This window comes from Procambarus clarkii, chromosome 58 (assembly GCF_040958095.1).
Source record: "Procambarus clarkii isolate CNS0578487 chromosome 58, FALCON_Pclarkii_2.0, whole genome shotgun sequence".
NCBI classification, from domain to species: Eukaryota; Metazoa; Arthropoda; class Malacostraca; order Decapoda; family Cambaridae; genus Procambarus; species Procambarus clarkii.
Genome location: NC_091207.1, coordinates 22,022,068 through 22,043,848, shown reverse-complemented (window position 1 = coordinate 22,043,848; position 21,781 = coordinate 22,022,068). Strand labels below are relative to the sequence as shown.

At 41.8% G+C, this 21,781-nt stretch overlaps 1 protein-coding gene across 14 annotated transcripts in view; it reads left to right on the top strand.

Annotated features, from left to right (window-relative positions):
- The window catches only part of fsd (transmembrane protein fates-shifted), a 37,478-nt gene extending 22,933 nt beyond the window's left edge, over positions 1-14,545 (top strand). For 11 of the 14 annotated variants that reach the window (XM_045757957.2, XM_069306672.1, XM_045757954.2 and 8 more), the window contains 3 exons: positions 404-547; positions 9,259-9,438; positions 12,253-14,545. In XM_045757957.2, coding sequence (XP_045613913.2) covers positions 404-547; positions 9,259-9,438; positions 12,253-12,342 — 414 coding nt within the window. In that variant the 3' untranslated portion in view covers positions 12,343-14,545. The remainder of the gene's footprint in view (positions 1-403; positions 548-9,258; positions 9,439-12,252) is intronic. The other 3 variants (XR_011223201.1, XM_069306671.1, XM_069306673.1) reach the window with 3 other exon arrangements.
- Positions 14,546-21,781: the final 7,236 nt, after the last annotated feature.

Sequence of the window (21,781 nt, the reverse complement as noted above, 5' to 3'; positions counted from 1 at the left end):
ACTAGGTCTTCACTGATGCCTTCAGATGCCTTCTTGTATAAGGCATCATAAAATGGTGGTTATCTGCTGATCCATCAATCCCTCTGTTCCTGGAAGGCTAGGTTTGGGTCTAAAAATGGCTAGGCCTGGTCCATGTACTGTACTCTCTCATAAACCATATAGCTCTTTGTTCAGTATAAGATCCTTATAGGTCTGCTATAACTAAAGCATGCTATGCACTTTGGTGGATATTTTCCACAACATAAATGGTCAAATGGTTTATTTCCTCAATTTATGAATACGTGTACAGTATTATAATGTGCAATTGATTTCATGGAATAAAATATTAATTATTTGTTTAAAGTGTATACAGTATTTATTTGTACTGTATTATGAAGCATAAGTGTTGCCTGTCTTTTTCCAGAAAGTTGGCACACTATTCAAATATTTTTTCAAGTTTGCTCACCCAAAGCAAAATAAGGACTATATAAAATATAACAAAGAAAATAATTGGAGAAAAGATGCCTTGGTCACCTTTAATCCTGAAGATGGCTGCTACATCCTAGAGGTTAGTAGTGAATATAATACTGCATTATATATTAGAAGTACTGCTGTGGATGTGTTTCTGGAGTGTATTGATACAATTTCTGGAAGGCCCCCCCCCCCACAGTAACTCCCTGAGCTTAACTCCTAATATTGCCAAACCATAGAAAATTATACTATTCCCCTAAGACCAACCCTGAGATACAAATCCAGGGATTCCACTAAAATTCTTCTACTCTTAAAATTACTTGTGTTTTTCCACATTGAGTAATGCTCAGTTTTCTCTCTTTCAAAGCAGGAGAGATTTCTGAAATTGAGGCAATACAGAGAACATATATTGCACGTATAGACTGTAAAGCACCTAAATTACTGGTATTGTCTCAAAGCACTCAAGGCAATTGCAACACACCAGTGCAAGCTTAAGTGTAGTTACAGAATCAGTGTTATTCTTGTAGTGTCCTGTTTTCCCAGTACTGTATTCTTTGTCATATAACACTTTGAAGCTACTGTACTGACAGTTTTGGCATCCACCACCTTCCCACTTAACTCATTCCAACTGTCTGCAAAAGGGAACTTGCTAATTTTTTTGGCACTTTTGTTTCCTTAGTTTATTGATGTGATTCTTGAGAGATGGGTATATCTTGAGGTTATCTTGAGATGATTTCGGGGCATATCGTCCCCGCGGCCTGGTCCTCGACCATACGGTATGGTGGGTACTGTAACGGGGGGGTGGGGGAAATAGCTCTATCTTGTCCATTATTCCACCCCCCAGTTAACTAACGAGGCCGGGGGAAACAGCTCTCTCTGTCCGTTATCCCGTCCCCAGTTAGCTAACTATTCTAGAGCACCCTCCAGAGTTCCTAAGGCAACCTCTCTGGTTCAACACCTTGTAACCTAGGTATTTGACTACCTAGGTTCTAAGACTACAAGGCGCCGTCACTTGATCAGTTACCCGAAACTCTAGAGAGAACTCTAGAATACAAAATCATTGCCACAAACGTATAAGAGAAAACGAAAGGAAAGAAATGAATAGTGAAGTAATTAGTGAGGGTTTGGGGTGAGAGGCAGAGAGGTGGGAGGGGCAAGGAGGGTCATTAGTTGAAAGTGAGAGTTTAGAGAAGGGTGGAGGGAGAGGTGTAGATAGGTAGAAGTAGAAGGGTAGATAGTATAAGTAGAAGAGTAGATAGTAGAAGACGAAATGCTGCCACCATCCATTCATGATCATTACATACAAGACAAGGAATGGAACTTGCCTGTATCACAAAATTCTCAAAAGATGTTATCATGAGTTCATTATTAGTATGTTCCCTCTGTACCATGTATCAACTCCAAACATGTACTCGTTAATATCATGAAACCAGTAACCACAGAGGCTTTCTCACCTCAACTCAAAATCTCTAGGGAACAAAGTTAAACACAATTTAAATAATAAATTCATAATTATATTTCACATGAAGTATCATAATATAAGCAATCCAATTCAAATGTTAAAGAGAGTCATCATCCAAGAATTCGAGAACCCTACAACTTGACTGCCCCTGATCATCACACAACATATGTAAACACGACCAAGTCACCTTAATGCTCAACTCACCAAGTGTCTCTGCCTATAGCTGGATAGAGAGGGGGGGGGGGTCTGTAGTTGACAGAGACTCCCGCCCTGCCGGCCGACAGCCTCCCTGGTAGGGCTGTCTTCTCTGCTTCTGCTGACTCCCGTTCTGTCTGTTAATGCTCCATGCTGGATAGCTCTCCGAGTTTATATTGGGGAACCTAGTAGCTAACTCCGCCCACAAGTAGATAGCCTCCGGCACTACCAAGCCACTCCTTAAACGTCGGCATGTTTGAAGGCTACCCGGCTCCAATTATACGCTTAGCGGAAGCAAGGTGAAATTATCATGATCTGACCTCAGGTCACTTGGGGTCATTAACGGTTAGAGGTGTGAGATCTCAGGCAGACAACTGGCGCCTCTCAGATCCTTGTCTGTGACTCGTGTACTCTATATATATTTTAAATAAACTAACCCAAACACTTTTACAGTGTTACATCTCCCCTTCTCCCCGAAAATAAAGTTTTTGCAACACTGCTAAAGCAAGCTAGCTGTGTGCGACAACCTTATTAACGAAAAGAATACATCCTAGCTAAACAAATATACATCATCCTACTCTAAAAAATGAAATATGTAGACAGACGTCCATTGTCTCTGGCTGGGCGACGTCACTGCTTGGTCTTGTAGATAATCCTGTACCACATTTCTTCAACACAACTGCCTCCGTCGCTTCTCCGTCGTTAACGCACAACAACCCTTGGTCAACCCGAAAGCCGTTACTACTTGAACTGCGCACAGGACCGTGGAATTCGGTTGTCCCAGCTGATCTGTAATTGGCCCTACGTCAGTCACCATGAGAGACGTATATTGGGGTTCTTCACAGCTATAGGGACTACAAGTTTCGAGACCTTCATATAGTTGCCAACAGTAGAAATCCCATCCTACTCTTCTTCCTCCCTGTTGCTCCAGCACGCCTCCTTCAGAGAGCTACTTCTGACAGCCACATCAAGTCCGCATGACACAGGAAGAATCACTCAACAGAGCAACATGCTTGTAGGAGGGGCGGCCAGTTAAGGCAAACGATCCTGTCTTGCAATTACGCTCCATGCAATGATGCTGACACCAGCAAGGAACACGAGGCATCGTGTCTCACTCAGCTTGTCTTATCTTCTTCTTCTTCTTTCTTCTTTCTTCTTTCTTCTTTCTTCTTTCTTCTCTCTTCTTTCTTCTCTCTTCTTTCTTCTCTCTTCCTCCTCCCATGGGTCTTTGACAAGCGACCTGGGGTCCATTGGGGTCCGTCCGTCCTGGGGTCCATCCTGGGTAGACCGATGTTGGTGGGACAGACTGGAGTCGTTGTTGCTCCTCTTCCATTTTTACTGGGTCGTCTGGGGTCGTCTGCAGAACGACCTGGGGTCCACTGGGGGTCCGTAAGTCTTGGGGTCCACTGGGGTCCGTCCGTCCTGGGGTCCACTGGGTAGACCAATGTTGACCGACCGAGAGGGCTGCATCTTGGGGTCCCCTGGGGTGGTGGTGGTGGTGGAGCCATGACCTCCAGGTAGTGGGCTGGTCGTGGTGGTGGTGATAAACGCCCGTGAGTATGGTACACAGCAGTCGTCTCCCTCTTTTGTATGTGCGTCTCTCCTCTCTTCTGGCTCCCACCTGTGGATGAACATAAAGGCGACAATACCCGTGTTCCATCTTGTTGTGTGACCCTGTAGTTTGTATAGGGTTCACACAGTCCAATTATAAGCTCTCCTCCTGGCAACAACTACACTTAAATTTTTTAAAATAATCCAATTAACTCTGACTGATATTGACTTGGTGGAACATAAGACAGTAACAGGAAAGTTAGAGAAGAGAGAATAAGGTCGTCACTACTTTTAACTTGTCACACAAAAAAAAAATCAACACTAATAGACAAAACGCTAGCCTAACTTAACTGTACCGTTCCTACTCTTAAGTACATAAATATCCATTACTCCCACCCTTAACCTACAGCCACCTACGTGACCCAGAGTGTTTCCCTAGCATCTCCGCCGGTCAACAACTCCAAACTGTTGCCACCCCTGTGACCAGACTATCTAACGTCGAGCGTCCCCAACGTGAAGTCTACTGACATACTAAGTCTCCCCCTAGTATGCTGTACAAGACCAGTACACCTCGGGTTATTGCGTTCAAATGGAGTAAAACAGTCGATCGCAATAATCTGAGCAGAACCACCACTTAAAAACTACACCTGCCACTCCCCCACTGACCTGGAGACCAGCGGTGGCTGGGTGTCCCCGTGGGACATGCGAGGTCACCTGTCACACTCAGCTGACCTGCACTACCAACACCGCTAAGTTCCCAAATCGCCAAATCTTATTACTAACATAAATCACTACACACGCAAGTTCTGGTGAACATTCCCTGAACTTCACAAAACTCACAAAATCACTAAACACAACACCAGAGAATCACAATCTCCTAACCTGAAAACAGCTCGCTAAATCGCGAATATAAAACACCTGTCAAGATCTCCCTGATAGCGCCTGAGCGGCAAAAGACACGTGGGACTGAACAATGTTAAAAGAACACCAACTACCTACAACATTGTTCAACACCGCTGCCAACATTGTAACGGGGGGGTGGGGGAAATAGCTCTATCTTGTCCATTATTCCACCCCCCAGTTAACTAACGAGGCCGGGGGAAACAGCTCTCTCTGTCCGTTATCCCGTCCCCAGTTAGCTAACTATTCTAGAGCACCCTCCAGAGTTCCTAAGGCAACCTCTCTGGTTCAACACCTTGTAACCTAGGTATTTGACTACCTAGGTTCTAAGACTACAAGGCGCCGTCACTTGATCAGTTACCCGAAACTCTAGAGAGAACTCTAGAATACAAAATCATTGCCACAAACGTATAAGAGAAAACGAAAGGAAAGAAATGAATAGTGAAGTAATTAGTGAGGGTTTGGGGTGAGAGGCAGAGAGGTGGGAGGGGCAAGGAGGGTCATTAGTTGAAAGTGAGAGTTTAGAGAAGGGTGGAGGGAGAGGTGTAGATAGGTAGAAGTAGAAGGGTAGATAGTATAAGTAGAAGAGTAGATAGTAGAAGACGAAATGCTGCCACCATCCATTCATGATCATTACATACAAGACAAGGAATGGAACTTGCCTGTATCACAAAATTCTCAAAAGATGTTATCATGAGTTCATTATTAGTATGTTCCCTCTGTACCATGTATCAACTCCAAACATGTACTCGTTAATATCATGAAACCAGTAACCACAGAGGCTTTCTCACCTCAACTCAAAATCTCTAGGGAACAAAGTTAAACACAATTTAAATAATAAATTCATAATTATATTTCACATGAAGTATCATAATATAAGCAATCCAATTCAAATGTTAAAGAGAGTCATCATCCAAGAATTCGAGAACCCTACAACTTGACTGCCCCTGATCATCACACAACATATGTAAACACGACCAAGTCACCTTAATGCTCAACTCACCAAGTGTCTCTGCCTATAGCTGGATAGAGAGGGGGGGGGGGTCTGTAGTTGACAGAGACTCCCGCCCTGCCGGCCGACAGCCTCCCTGGTAGGGCTGTCTTCTCTGCTTCTGCTGACTCCCGTTCTGTCTGTTAATGCTCCATGCTGGATAGCTCTCCGAGTTTATATTGGGGAACCTAGTAGCTAACTCCGCCCACAAGTAGATAGCCTCCGGCACTACCAAGCCACTCCTTAAACGTCGGCATGTTTGAAGGCTACCCGGCTCCAATTATACGCTTAGCGGAAGCAAGGTGAAATTATCATGATCTGACCTCAGGTCACTTGGGGTCATTAACGGTTAGAGGTGTGAGATCTCAGGCAGACAACTGGCGCCTCTCAGATCCTTGTCTGTGACTCGTGTACTCTATATATATTTTAAATAAACTAACCCAAACACTTTTACAGTGTTACAGTACCATACAACTGCTGCATATTCTAATTTTGCTCTCACAAAATTTGTGTTCAATTTCTTTAATATTTCACCATCCATGTATTTAATGGTGATTCTGAAATTAGACGGCATAGCATAGGCTCCTCCCTCAATGTCTTTTACATAATCGTCAGGTGACAGTTTTCTGTCCTAGACCACCCCTAGATTTCTTTATCGAAGTGCTTTAAAGGCTCTTCACATAATTTGTAGGTTGTGTGTGGCCTATTTTCTCCTAATCCACATTCCATGACGAGGCATTTATTCATATTGAATGCCATCTGCTAAGTGTTTCTCCTTATCCTTATTTGCTCCCCACATCTTGAAGGGCATAGCAATTGTCAGTTTCTTATTTTCCCTAGTAGCTTGGCATCAGCAGCAAATATGTTCATATAGACAATGAACATCACTGGTGCTAGAACTGAACCCTGTGGTTCTCCACTAGTAACATTTCTCTAGCCTGATACATTTCCTCTGATTACTGTCCTCATTTTCCTGTCAGATAAGTTTTCAGTCTCTCTGTCACCCCTTCCAGTATGTTCTAATTTCCAGAACCTCTTGTGTGGGACTGTCAAAAGCCTTTTATTTCTGTGGGGGAGCCCCTACGGCTCCCTGGAGTTATCGGGTTAATGTGTGATATATTAGACTGGGGCATTAGTCTATGGAGTTCAGCCTACCGGGGACCACGAGCCAGAACCTGACCCCCTCGGAGAGGTTTTAGGGAACAATGGCCCTGGAAAATATCCCCTGTAATTGGGGGTTTTCCTTATTTGCCATCAACTGGGGTTAGGCACCCAGAAACGTAGGCATAACAAAATAAACCCCACATGGTAAGAAAAGTACAACTAAAAACCAAAAAGAGGGGCAGAACTCCCTCCAGTCCCAAGGAAACAAGCAAACGTCACACTCCACCACTGCACTGCTCATTTGGGCAGCCTTCCCTTGCCACAAGAGGAGGAGGGGGGGTAAGCCCCAGAACTCCCTGCGCCGGCCACCTAGCATTCCAGTTCATTCCCTAATATGGTCCGGGGCAGATGTCTTCTTTGGCCTCAATTTCCAAGGTGGTGTTTTGCCTTCGTGGCAACCTCTGCAGTGTTGGTGGGTGTGGTAGCCAAGTGTCCCCTTCAATGCTGGGGCTGCCTGTGCTTAGGGGCTTCCTTCCCTAGGCACCCTATAAGTACTGCCCTTGCGTGTTAGGGTTCCCCTTCCCTGGTGCGTTCGAGAAACCATTTACATATTGTAGTGGTTTTTGCTGCTCGGCATTTACCCCACCCTTGGGGCCAGCTGGGATTTCATGGCCCTTGTTTGGTCTTGGGTAGGAAGTGGTATCGTGCAGATTGGAGCATCAAGGTGTGCAGCCTTCCTACCTATGCAGCGGCCGGTTCCTGTTTCCTCTAGGGACATTGTACTTTTGTAGGGTTTTTCTTTTTTTTTTCTTTTTTCCAGCCTGGTGGGGGTCTGCCTGGTGTGGCTATATTTCCAGTTCTGCTAGTACCCTGTGATTGTACATATTACAGGGATTTTCAGTGTTTTGATGTTCCCCTTGTTAGCGTTGGGTCTTAACCAGTTTGCAACACCTTGCCTGGGCTTCTGATAGCAGTCAGCCTGCGGGCCCTGGAAAACCCAGTCGGGGCTTGACGGACCCATTGGTGCGCCTTCTAAGTTCCAGCCTGCCTCGTGCGGGTTTGAAGGTTGCTGTGTGCCCTTGTCTCAGGGTGACAGTCGCCTCTTTTGCCTCTGTCATGTTGTCTGTTGGGTCAACGATGCCTTTAACCCAGAGTCTTGCGAATCGTGTTCTCTGCTTTTTCTCCAGTACTATTCTGATGACAATACTGTTAGAGTACAGACAGCATCCTTGTTGCATGCTAGGTTTAGGTTGTTGCAACGCTAGGTTGGTTTCCCACTCGGAGGCCCCACACCTGCCCCGCTTTGGTTATAAGGACCCAGACCTGGAGGCGTTAGTCGCTTCAACTTTGGTTCAGTCTGTGCTCCCTGGGCCCTCCCCTTGTTGTTCACCCCACACTTCCCTCCCCTGCTTCTGGCTCCCAAATGTCTGAGGGTTTCGGAGTCGGGGCAGGATTTAGTTGGTAATGAGACTCGGGCAGCTTCTAGGGCTGTCCCATTTGGGCTGGGGATGGAGGCATTTGAGCCGGTTCCTCCTGCCGAGGCTTCTAGGTCCCACCAGCAGGTCCTCTTCTTTTCTGCCTTTCCCTTGGATTCTGCCTTTTCTTTAGGGGGTAAAGGGTATGGAGGACTGCTCTGCCCCGGGAGGGGGGGAGGCCGACTTGGGAAATCCCGGGGCTGGGGATGAGTCGACCTGGAGGACCTTGGGCCCCCTTTTGTTTCCACTTGGGTGTTAGTGCCTTCTTCGCGGGGCTTGTTGTTCCAGGGGAAGGGGTTTTCTCCCCCCCCCCCCCCCCTTTCCTGTATAAGTATGATTTGGGGTCGGACTCCTTCCCGGTTCCGGGCTCCCTTGGGTTCCTCGGCCCCGTTCTTCAAGAGGTTTTCTGCCTCTTGTATCTTCCCTAGGGAGGTTCAGGGGGCTCTTGCTGCATACCTTCTGCGAGATCCGGATTCCACCTTCGTGATGGATCCGTCCTTATTTGAGTTCTGTACTCCCGTATTGGGTACATTTGGAGATTCCGGAGTCTTCCTGGCGGGCAGTCTGCCCATTCTTTTCATTTTGGGCATGGCATGGGTTCTGTCGGACCCGCATGCTTGAGTGGCGAGAAACTTCTACCGTTCTGCAAGTTTATTTGGGGGAAGAGTTTGAGCACCTTAATGCTTGTGTGTTCATCCCTGTGCTTTCTCCATGCTCGATCCATGCTCGAGTCTGCATTCAAACCTCTGTAAATTAAAAACAAAAAAAAAATATACCATCTATGCTTTTTTCTGTTCTGGGGCTCATCCAGAAAGGGGCTTTTCATTATATTCAATGCTGGGTTTTTGCTAGCTTTGTATATTCCACCAATTTCATTTCTTTTTTCCTTGGACCTCCTGGGACAGGGTTGATTTTTATGTCTACTAGATTCTTGTCCTTTTTAAATACTGTCAAGGTGCTTTTCATTCACTATGTATTTTTGTGAGAGAGTAGGCATGTGTAATACATTATGATGATAGATTTTTGTAATTTATTAAACTGTTTTGTTATAGTACTGTACTATATGCAGAATGAAATGCAAGTAAATGTCATAACCATATGGTACACATAATAATACAGTATATTTGTAGGCTACAACTAGTTCGGTGTGTGGAATACCCATGATAATTGGCGAGTACCTCTACCATGCTGGATTAGGGGTATCAACCAACATGTGTAATCACCGTCTACGTCTTTCCATGGTACCTGCACACCTCCTCTCAAGCTCTACCTCTTCCAATTCTCGCAAGTATCAAGTTCCAACAACAGAGGTAAATAATAACAATGATTTTGTCTTATTATACTGTACTGTTTTATATTTTTTGTATAATATTGGAATATATGATCTTGTATGGAAAATCAGACTTGTTTTTTAAATGTGATTTAATTAGGCGTCTCCAGTTAGGATACCATATGATTTAAGTTGTGTATCTCTGTATGGAACAGATAGGTCTTGGAATCTGGCATGCTGGGCTAAGCCTGGTGGCACCAGAATTATGCTTGGGGAGCTACAGCAAGGTCCCTCCCAGAAAACATATTACAGTACTTTAGTAATGTCTTTGTTCCTTTTCAAACCTATTGTCCTGGACCTAAAACATGAGCTATAAGGAAAAAGTGCTGGCATTAAATATGCAAAAATTGATTAGACTATAGGAAAAGTGGGGACATTATCACATTCAGGAAGTTTGAAATACTATACACAACATGGAGAACAAAGCCTTGGGGTCAAACTAAGAAATCAAACTCACAAAAAAAATGTATATAATTTAATTTTGTGAATAGTAGTAGATAGGTGGAACAATTATAAGAGTAGTGTATGCCAAAATCAGTTAGTTTCGAAACATGACATGACAGAAATTATGTAGACAGGACACAATGTACATAGCTCTCATCTTGCAACAACATTCACACGCAGAACTAGATCTTGCTTGCCCATAATTATCGATGGGTACACACACACACACACACACACACACACACACACACACACACACACACACACACACACGCACACACGCACGCACCCCCCCCCCCCCCCCTCCAAAACAGAGATGCAGGGCCAGAAAACAGGATTGGTTCGACAGAAATTGTGAGAGGGCAAGAGACCTAAAGACACAAAAATGGAAACGGTATAGGAAGAGGCCAAACCCCCAAACATACCAGCGATACAAAGATGCGAGAAACAACTATACAGCAGTAAGGAGAGAGGCAGAAAGAAATTTTGAAAAAGGGATAGCGGATAAATGTAAAACAGAACCAGGCCTATTCTACAAATTCATAAACAACAAATTGCAAGTAAAGGATAATATCCAGAGGTTGAAAATGGGAAACAGATTCATGGAAAATGAAAAGGAAATGTGTGAAACATTAAATGAAAAGTTCCAAAGTGTGTTTGTACAAAATTAAATCTTCAGAGAACCAGACACAATAAGAATTCCAGAGAACAACATAGAGCGGATAGAGGTGTCTAGAGATGAAGTGGAAAATATGCTAAAGGAGCTCGATAAGAACAAAGCAGCTGGCCCAGATGGAGTTTCACCATGGGTTCTGAGAGAATGTGCATCTGAGCTCAGCATTCCACTTCACCTGATCTTTCAGGCATCCCTGTGTACAGGAATCGTAGCAGACGTGTGGAAACAGGCTAACATAGTTCCAATCTACAAAAGTGGCAGCAGGGAAGACCCCCTCAATTATAGACCTGTATCATTGACAAGTGTAATAGTGAAAGTATTGGAAAAACTAATCAAAACTAAATGGGTAGAACACCTGGAGAGAAATGATATAATATCAGACAGACAGTATGGTTTTCGATCTGAAAGATCCTGTGTATCGAATTTACTCAGTTTCAATGATCGAGCCACAGAGATATTACAGGAAAGAGATGGTTGGGTTGACTGCATCTATCTGGACCTAAAAAAGGCTTTCGACAGAGTTCCACATAAGAGGTTGTTCTGGAAACTGGAAAATATTGGAGGGGTGACAGGTAAGCTTCTATCATGGATGAAAAATTTTCTGACTGATAGAAAAATGAGGGCAGTAATCAGAGGCAATGTATCGGAATGGAGAAATGTCACAAGTAGAGTACCACAGGGTTCAGTTCTTGCACCAGTGATGTTTATTGTGTACATAAATGATCTACCAGTTGGTATACAGAATTATATGAACATGTTTGCTGATGATGCTAAGATAATAGGAAGGATAAGAAATTTAGATGATTGTCATGCCCTTCAAGAAGACCTGGACAAAATAAGTAGATGGAGCACCACTTGGCAAATGGAATTTAATGTTAATAAATGTCATGTTATGGAATGTGGAATAGGAGAACATAGACCCCACACAACCTATATATTATGTGAGAAATCTTTAAAGAATTCTGATAAAGAAAGAGATCTAGGGGTGGTTCTAGATAGAAAACTATCACCTGAGGACCACATAAAGAATATTGTGCAAGGAGCCTATGCTATGCTTTCTAACTTCAGAATTGCATTTAATTACATGGATGGCGATATACTAAAGAAATTGTTCATGACTTTTGTTAGGCCAAAGCTAGAATATGCAGCTGTTGTGTGGTGCCCATATCTTAAGAAGCACATCAACAAACTGGAAAAGGTGCAAAGACATGCTACTAAGTGGCTCCCAGAACTGAAGGGTAAGAGCTACGAGGAGAGGTTAGAAGCATTAAACATACCAAAACTAGAAGACAGAAGAAAAAGAGGTGATATGATCACTACATACAAAATAGTAACAGGAATTGATAAAATCGACAGGGAAGATTTCCTGAGACCTGGCACTTCAAGAACAAGAGGTCATAGATTTAAACTAGCTAAACACAGATGCCGAAGAAATATAAGAAAATTCACCTTCGCAAATAGAGTGGTAGACGGTTGGAACAAGTTAAGTGAGAAGGTGGTGGAGGCCAAGACCGTCAGTAGTTTCAAAGCGTTATATGACAAAGAGTGCTGGGAAGACGGGACACCACGAGCTTAGCTCTCATCCTGTAACTACACTTAGGTAATTACGATTAGGTAATTACACACTGTAGATTACTTCTGTATGAACATTAGATTTCCTCTTTCATGTTTCAGGTTATATTGGACCCAGTGAGTGATGTTAAGGTGTACCCTTGGTGGCATCCTCGATACTATAAATGTGGATTTAATACAAACACCAGCTAGCATTGACATTATTGGCGTTGCATCAGCTATCACATGTTCATATCACACTCGGCTGTCACACCAACCATAAGATTGGTGTGGTAGGTGGGGGCAACGAGGGTACATGGTTGGTGGGTGTGACGAGGACACGTGGTTGGTGTGGTAGGTGGTTGAGATGAGGTCACATGGTAGGTGGGTGTGACGAGGACACGTGGTTGGTGTGGTCGGTGGTTGAGTGAGGTCACGTGGTAGGTGGGTGTGACGAGGACACGTAGCATAAATACCCAACTGTTACAGCAACGTGTCCTCATCGTACCCGCCTGCCACGTGTCCTTATCGCACCCGCCTACCACGTGTCCTCATCGCACCCACCTACCACAAGATCGGTGTAGTAAATGGGTGCGACGAGGACATGCGGTTAGTGTGGCGGCTAGGTGTGATGACTTGTGTCCGTATCACACCAAGCAACCACGTGTCCTAGAGGCACCCACCAACCACGTGTCCTCATCGCACCCAGCCACCATCAAGAAAAGTTTGAGTGGTTGTGCTGTGTGCCATTGTAATATTTATTGTCTAATCAATATTGAAATCTTTTCTGAATTTGATTGCATGTGAATGAATTATGTAGGACCCTGTCCTGTATAGTATGGGTTATTACAGTAAATACAGTACATTTGATTGTTGTGGGGTTTCATTCAATCTTCCATGTTTTCCATCAGTTACAGTATGCCAAATATTTTATCCACCATTGTCTGAAAAATTATGTAATATAGTAATTTAAAGTACCCGGTATTTGTTTTCATTTGTGGCAGAGGGATTGAAGAATAGAGGTCAGCCCTTCCTCCAATGCTCACAGATCTCACAGAATTTCTGCCCGAAACGCTGTGCGTACTAGTGGCTTTACAAGAATGTATATACTGTACTATCCAATGTATTCTCACAAACCCAATGTACCTTCTTGTATATATATAAATAAATAAATAAAAATAAATAAATATTATATTGTGTAAAGAATACAAATATTGTATATCATTTAGATAATCAAGAACAAGACAAATATACAAGTGAAATGAGGTCTTCCATGTAGCACACCGACAACAACACTATTTATCACTCCAGCAATTCCTGTGATAAATGATTAAAGTGTTTTTCTACTCTATTGTAATGGGAACCTTAATGATTCTTTTCAATAAATTGACTAGTCATCTTTCTCTTGAAGATGTTAATTTAGTATTGAGAATGCCTCTACGTATTGACTTTAAACGCATTTACATGACACTATTTGTATGTTCCGAGCAGGACAGAAATGGTTGGGCATGTTTCCTGTCACCTAGGATTAAATAGGTACCCATGTATTAGCTTGTTGTGGGGATGCATCAGTAGTTTAACCTTGGGATGATTTCAATATAAGCCTAATAAATATATATACACACACTGGCTGCCTGTCCCCCCCACAAAATGAATTATTACTGCAATATTACTAAAAGTAACCATTTTATTATTGGGCAATGTAGCTAAACAAGAAAAATTGATTCCATGAGAGACCCTGATTTCTAATTGTATTTACTTTAAATATACAGTACTCATGCAAGATGAGAGAACTATGTTTATTACTAACATTGAGCAATACTATACAGCCCCTGTAGGAAGACATTTTAGTCATATTACATAAAAATATTATAGAATGCAGTACCTCATATACTAACAATGAAATTATAAGTGAAGTTTATTCAATTTCATTGCTGGCAAAGTTGTCATGTCGCCCTTCCGCACTACACTCGTCCACCAAAACTCACACCACCACCACCACCTGCAGGCCAGGCTGCAAGAGTAGAACAACTTTTATAACTGACCACCTACACTTCAACCCACATATAGGGAATTGGAGGAGGGGGGGGGTGAAATGTTGTATTTTTAAGAATATATTGTTTGACTCAGTCATTTCAGAATATTTAATAATACAATATTACTGTATTGTTTATATTGAGTGATAAGCCCAAGATATTATCCTCAGCTAGCTGTGATAACAAAATAGGTTTTAATATGTAGAGGACAGTATTTTTAACAAGGAAATTGAATGATACAATTGTTGTTAAGTATGTCATTAAATCATGAGGTGTAATATTGTGTGTGGAAGTCTGCCTATAGCTGTCTTTAATAATAAATTTTGGTATTAAAATATTGCACAAATGTATTTTATGTGTACAAATAAATATAATTTGTTTTTGTGCATTTTATTCCCAGTACAGTAATAGCATAACCCAAAAATATACTTGGGCTTGCATTAGTTGGTCCCAGTTAATCCAATGAATAGAAAGACTTCATAATGAAATGATAAACAATATGTAAAAAGATAAAAATGTTAAGACAGTAGCTAGGTAACAGTGCAATTTTCATAACTGCATATAGGCTTGCAATATATAGCACAGGGTATATCACAATTTCATTAAGTATGCCAGGTAAGTAATTGTCAATAGGAGGCAACCAAGTTTGGAAAGACTATTTAGCACCATCCTTGGTGCACAACATAATAATAATAATAATGATAAAAGTTTTAGATGTCATTAAAAAATTTTATACAAAGAGCAAAAGGACTTAAGATGTCAAAATTATTAGTCGCCAAAGATTTTATAGAGGGATAAGTAACTCAAAGGGACAGTGGTAAGGCAAGATTTCCAATCATCGTGAAAATCAGGGCATACTACAAGGAGACGCACAAGTGGGATATTAAGATTCGGGCCTTTCTTCTATTAAGTGCCCGAGTTAAGTGAGTGTGGCCAAAACAGCCTAGCCATTTTCCACCTATTATGGTGGAAGGAAGGCAAAAAGACACTACATTTAATACCATGCAGTTTGTTATTTGTAAAGTACAACCTAAAGGTTATGAACTGCAGATCGTGAATGACAGGATAGAAATCCTAGTAAGGAAGCTGCTTGCGAAATGGGAATAATATGAACGGACTCCTGCGACCCCATTAGAAGCAACACCAATATGGCTGCGGACTAAACATAATTAAACTTATACCTGCTGAAGATGAGGAAAAAGCCAGTACTTACTGGATTTCAACCACCATGGGATGGGAAAGGTTACACAATTCCAGGGCCATAAAGGCACTGCAGGAGTCAACCACAATAACTAAAGAATGATGGTGCAAAGAAAGTAACTAAGAACATACAGAATTGTTTAAATCTCTTATTTAAGAATGAATCTCTTAGACACACAAGATATTTCAGGAAAAATAATGTAGAAACCATTGCCATCAACAACTCAGCCATGAACGTTGAGAATGGCAGTGAAAATGATAGAGGAATTTCATAACTATATGAGAGGTATCTCTCTCTCCACCACACCGGTCAGGGTCTTGCAAGATAGGAACAAAAGAGAACATACTGCTGATGTGGGTCAAAAGTGAATCCTGTTAACAGGCCATCATAGTAATAAAAGAACAAAATGGATGGAGAACTGGGCTGGCAACAAGTAAAGGCAAGGCACAAATACAAAAAAGGGTGTTGAAAGGACAGTATCAGAGGTAATGCTGAACATGGGAGTGATGGGATACTGGTTTCCACATGTAAACTCTAGACTGGAGAAGAGCAAGGATGAAGATGACATATATGGGACAACAGTCCAGTTTAGACAGGACTAGGGAAGGATGCAAGTAAAGAAGCGTATGTCTGTCTACTTCCCAGGAAGTATGTGAAATGATTGAGTAAGGAAAAGACCTTTGAGTCAGTAGGTAAGACATGGGATGACCAGGATAGATGGGAGTCAAAGATCAGCTCTTAAGAGCCTTGCTCTATCTTTATACACAAAGGTACTCTCAAAGTAGCTGGATAAGAAATGTGATATGAGAAAGCTGGATAAGAAATGATGTGCCATCTAGTAAGTCATAGCACATGTCTTCAAATTGGTAGAATTGAACAACATGCTATCAATTGTAAGCTGGAGATGCCACTGAAGGGAGAACTCATCATCGCTTCAGTAAATGGTGAGGTCATTCACAAAAATTTTGGACTTTTTTAATTTTTTAAATATACTGTATCATATTTCAAATTGTTAGCTAAATGTTACTCACTTTGTTCATAAAATGTAAGTTTTATCTAGATTACTACACACCTGTTTCATTCAGCCAGCATTATAATTTGTGCAATTTGTTACAAATAGAGATTGTCATTATCAGAATCAGAAACGATGTGCTATGCTGTTATTGTGACACACTTGTGTAATTAATGTACTCGGAATGTAATTAATTTCTGGGGAAGGCCCTTTGTTGCTCCTTGAATCACACTCATTCACATGGTTACCAACTACTAGGTCACAATCAGCTGCAGAGCTCTGTTTGGCTTACCAGGGACCAGAGTCAGATCCTGGTCCCCCCCTTGCAGAGGTGTAGAAAGCAGGTGACACTGCCACACCACCGGGAAAGCATTCATAAAGTCAGTAAACCAATACGGGCCACTGATGAGAGATCAAAGCCTCAAAACTTCCGAATGAACTACCCAACAATGTAAACTAATTACTAAATCTCTCAAAAGAGGAGGGGGGGCCAAGAGCTACTGGTTCTTAACAGTTCTTCACACCAGTTCTGTCACTGGTGTGAATGCCATGTAGACGATTATTCTTTCCGGCTCTGGGGTTCTCTCCCTCCACAGAGGGAAAGCAAATTCCCTTTGTGGGGAGAGTAGCACAGACTTCCCTGTGACCTCTCCCGATAAAGTTAAAGTGTATCAGGCAGCTACCATTTTACAGGTTTGTTCTGCCAGCCTTCAGCTGTCTTGGTTGTGTACCCAGTTGGATGGTCCAGAATTATCCCTCATCTTGTTTTTGGGGACTCGGAAGTAATTGGAGGTGTTTATCAATTCCACCCTGGTTCCTTCTGCATCTCCTATTCCATTATCTTTGGGTGTGGTATGCCTGGATTCTGTTCTTCCAGAATTGCTTCCGGCCCTGAAATATCTAAGGGTTTCAAAGTCAAGCTTAGCTCGGGATGTGGCTCGACCATCTTGGCGAGTTGCTCCTTTCACTTTGGGTGTGGAGGCAGTTGAGCTGCCTTGTGAGAGAATGGTCTCTCAGGACTTTCCCACAGTTGACTTGAGTGGCACATTGCACTGCAGAGTAAACCAAGCGGTGCACAAGGCCTATATCCCTTATCACTGGATGGAAGTCTGGCATGTATGATATCTCTGTATAGCCCACTCACATATCCAGGAACAGTGATCATATGGAGGCTACCATGTGTCCAGTGAGGAATTAGATAGCGTGAATTAAGCAATTATGCCATAACAATGAGAGATGGAGTACACCAGGTTTGAAAGTGTAGGTTATGGCAATGGAGACTCCCACCAGGTACCTGCTTGATGGGGTTCTGGGAGTTGTTCTACTCCCCAAGCCCGGCCCAAGGCCAGGCTTGACTTGTGAGAACTTGGTCCAACAGGCTGTTGCTTGGAGCGGCCTGCAGGCACACATGCACCACAGCCCGGTTGGTTCAGCCCTTCTTGAAGAAAACTATTTATCTAGTTTTTTCTCTAGAAGATGTCAACAGTTGTTGAGATGCAGTGACCTTCAGTGTCAGCTTCAGCCTTTGTAAAGGGGAAGCCTGACATAGGTGTGACATCAACTTCCTAACCATTATGTATGAGCACATATGATTGGATCTGGCACCTGTGTTGTAATGCTATTGGTCAGTTCATAGACCTGATGGTTGTGCTCCAGAGACCCAAGCAGGCTCCTCCAGGAGCCAGCACTGGCATTTTCATGAGGGAAACATCATACCTAGTTGATGTGTTTCATTCTGTCTAGTGGCCAATAGAAAAGAATGCATTGTTAAAGCTTCTCACCATCAAGTTTCCCCTCTATCTTAATTCAATACACCAGCACTTGCCCCAAATTGCAACTGACTACTGTATGTGGAATGTGAATCTGATCATGTGTGTGTGTGACAAAGCTCTGTAGATTCACCAGAACGAAAGTTCGTGATTCACTTTGTCACGAACAGTGACAAAGTGAGATCAAGATCATCTGTAAGCAGAAGAGCCTGTTAGTGACTCTGTGACTAAGAGTGAACTAAGGAATATTACTGCTGCCTAATTACTTTGCGACTTTACCTCGGACACCTGTCAGGGGTAAAATAACTTGGTCACTACCACTCTGTCCAGCAATTTGACTCTCCTGCACATGTACAGCTACCACCAGCACTTGCTTCTCATACCACATAACATCACTGCCTGCCCTACCTACTAAAACCTCATGTGCCCTACACAAGAGTTTCTGTCTTACCTGCATGTGTGTGTGTGCAGAAGATACAACTTGCAGTTATTGTAGAAGTGCAACATGTCTCCTGCTAGTATCCCACTGTGTCAAATACAGTTGTGTCAGGAAAGCCTGCCATCCTATTGTGTTACCACAAGGTGAACAAGTGAGAGACCAACTGTCAAACCACCTACAAAACAGCTTGAATGTAGGATGGTATGAGTAAATGTTAAGGGGGCCAGCCTTAGTCTTAAGTACAAGATCTTATTTTATTGTAGTCTTTCTGTGTGTGTGTGTTGATCCAATTGGTCAGCCAGAATTTCTCACCTCAGCACCCACAATGGATATAGGTGGAAACAGACCTGATAGTACACAAATGTTTGTGTGTGTGGTATTATTCGAACCCCAGTTGGAAACAGACCCAACTATAGGATGGGTTAACCCAAGTATCGCGCTTCCAAAAGGGTCGCCCAAGTTGGAAAAGACGAACGCTGAAAGAATATTGTTGAAAACATCTTGATAACTGATTAAACCAAAATTATTTATTAGTCAGAAGAAAGACAGAAACGCGATCTATATGTAAAACCTCTACCAGACAAATATTTTAAGTAAAACCGAAGATATTTGTAGTTGTATAAAAGTGGCAGTTTTCATCGCTCGTCAAACTCGAAAACCGCAGCATTCATCTCAGAACCATGCCTATTTCACGCAGATTCCTTAATAAACGTAAGAGTTTTATATGTCACAAGAAAGACAGATATATAAGCTTCGTTCTAAATACCTTACCATGGGCATATTTAAATTTAAAGCGAAGATACGTGTACTCTTTTATAATAGCCGAGCTCCGACTCCGGACAGATCGATCGACGGAGCAACTCTCTCGCAGAACAATGCTTATTTCACGTAAATTTGTAAATAATCGTAAATTTTTTATATGCCTCAAGAAAGATAGGAATATAAGGCTCATTTTAAACACTTTATCATAGACATAATTAAAGTTCTAATGAAGATTCATGTATTTTAATAATCGCCGAGCTCCGACCCCCGCATAGACTGAGCGACAGAGCAACTCTCTCAGAAGAATGTTTATTTTACGTAAATTCGTTAATAAACACAAATGTTTTACACGTCTTAAGAAGGATAGAAATATAAGCTTTATTTTAAATACATTACATTAGACATACGTATTTAAAGCTCAAGTGAAGATATATATGTTTTTATAGTGGCGTTCAGTAGCTTTTCGGTCATGGAGTGCAGACGCCTACGCACTTGCCAATATGTTGTGTAATTAACAAAGATACGCTAATAAAGCCTAAAATATTACATGCCTCCAGAAAGACAGAGCTATAATCGTTATTGTGAGTGCATCAAAGGAAATATATCATGTTGGAGACCAATGATATAGCAATTTTAATTTAAGTTTCGAGTCCCGCCCGGTCGAGAGAGATGGGGCGACTCTCGCCCCATATATTGGAGATTCTGTCCACTAAAGACCCAAAGCTACTCAAACCTTCCTAGCATTACATAAGCAATGAAGTAATATGGTATATTTACTCACTATAATGTGGATGCTGGATGCAGAAAATGAGAAAACATAATTTTACTCTGAAAAAATATCATTTCATAACAAAATAAGATGTAAATATGTAATATCAAAGGAAGTCGATGGTCCAAGCAACAATATCGTGGAGCGACTTATCCAAGATATATTGCTCTCTGGAAAGTGTTTGCTGGCATATCAACCTTCTGTACACAGTGATCCAGTCGTCGAACTTCTCTGCTCAAATTATCGCAAATTTAATTTATGATGTTAACAAGTAGAATGCGTATTTTTAATTAAATCTAACGATATTAACAAGTAGAATGCGTATTTTTAATCAAATCTAACATAACTAGCCAGAAAACGTTAAAGATTATTTAAAAATACATGGTTGGAAGTTAAATCAACTCCATAGAACAATATTTTTGTTATAGATACTAATCGTTATTTGTTGGTATGCGTTCGCTACTTAAACTATCATGTACTGTATTTATGTAAAATCTCCGTTTCTTCGGACATGGAACACGGAACCTTACACGCTCTCTGATTTACTGTTTAATAGAGATTCACAAATAAGCTTATGATTGTATATGTTATCAAAAAGGCAGTGACAAAGTCAATTTTGCATTTTAATCACAGAGATTAGATCTTAGTGAGATAGGAAAGATATTCATATTTTAAAGAAGGATTTTTGAACCATCGCTCTCCCTATCGATAGAAACTAACTTTTTTTTTTGTTATTATTAACAAGCTTAGGTATACACAGTAATGTGCTGCTACCCTATTCTATATGAAAGATTACACAGTGTATATCAAAAACTAGCTATAAGTTCATTAAATATTCCCATCTCACAGGATGGTTAGTTATACATGGAATCAGGGGATAAAATACCAGCCTCAATAAAAAAAAAAATCAACTGTGACTAACAAGAACACCACTTACGGGCTATTCATGCCCGTGCTACCTCTTGGATGGCTTAATCCTCATCAATCAATCACAAGAAACAAGGGATACATCTTCCGTCACGCAGGGTCCAGTCGCACCTCCACAGATCTCCAGTATCATCTATTGATACTGTTAATGGTTCAAGAGGACTACCACTTACGGGCCTACCTCAAGGTAACAATCAGGTGAGAACATAAAATATAAGGCTGATCTATTAGCCTCCGTTAGCAAAATCCGGGTACAGCATAAGAATATCTTCCAATATTCCTAAGTGTATGAAGTAATTACAGAGTTCAAAGTACCTTATACCATTTGGTCTGAAGTCACTTATAACAGGGCAATCACAGATATAGTGTTGGTGAGTATGTCCCAGCTCTTGTTCACATAGTTTACAATTGGAATATTCACCATTGGGGGCTATTCATTACCTGCAGCCACCTGCGATATATATCGATATCCTAGCCTAATTCTGGCAATTACAATGTCACACTGTCATTGTGACACTAGTGGAAGTTTTATGCTGTCCGTTCATATAATTCTCGATTCTAAACATGTTTACTTAGTTTAGTTCATTATGCACCCCATATATCATCTTGTGGGCGGTAGTGGAAAAGGTTACAGAGGCACATAAACATGTCATAGCTCTTTATACTCTTGCTTTCTGGCTTTTGTGTGTCAGTGACTGCTCTTCTGTCTTCCCTAATTTCCTAAAATATTGCGGCTT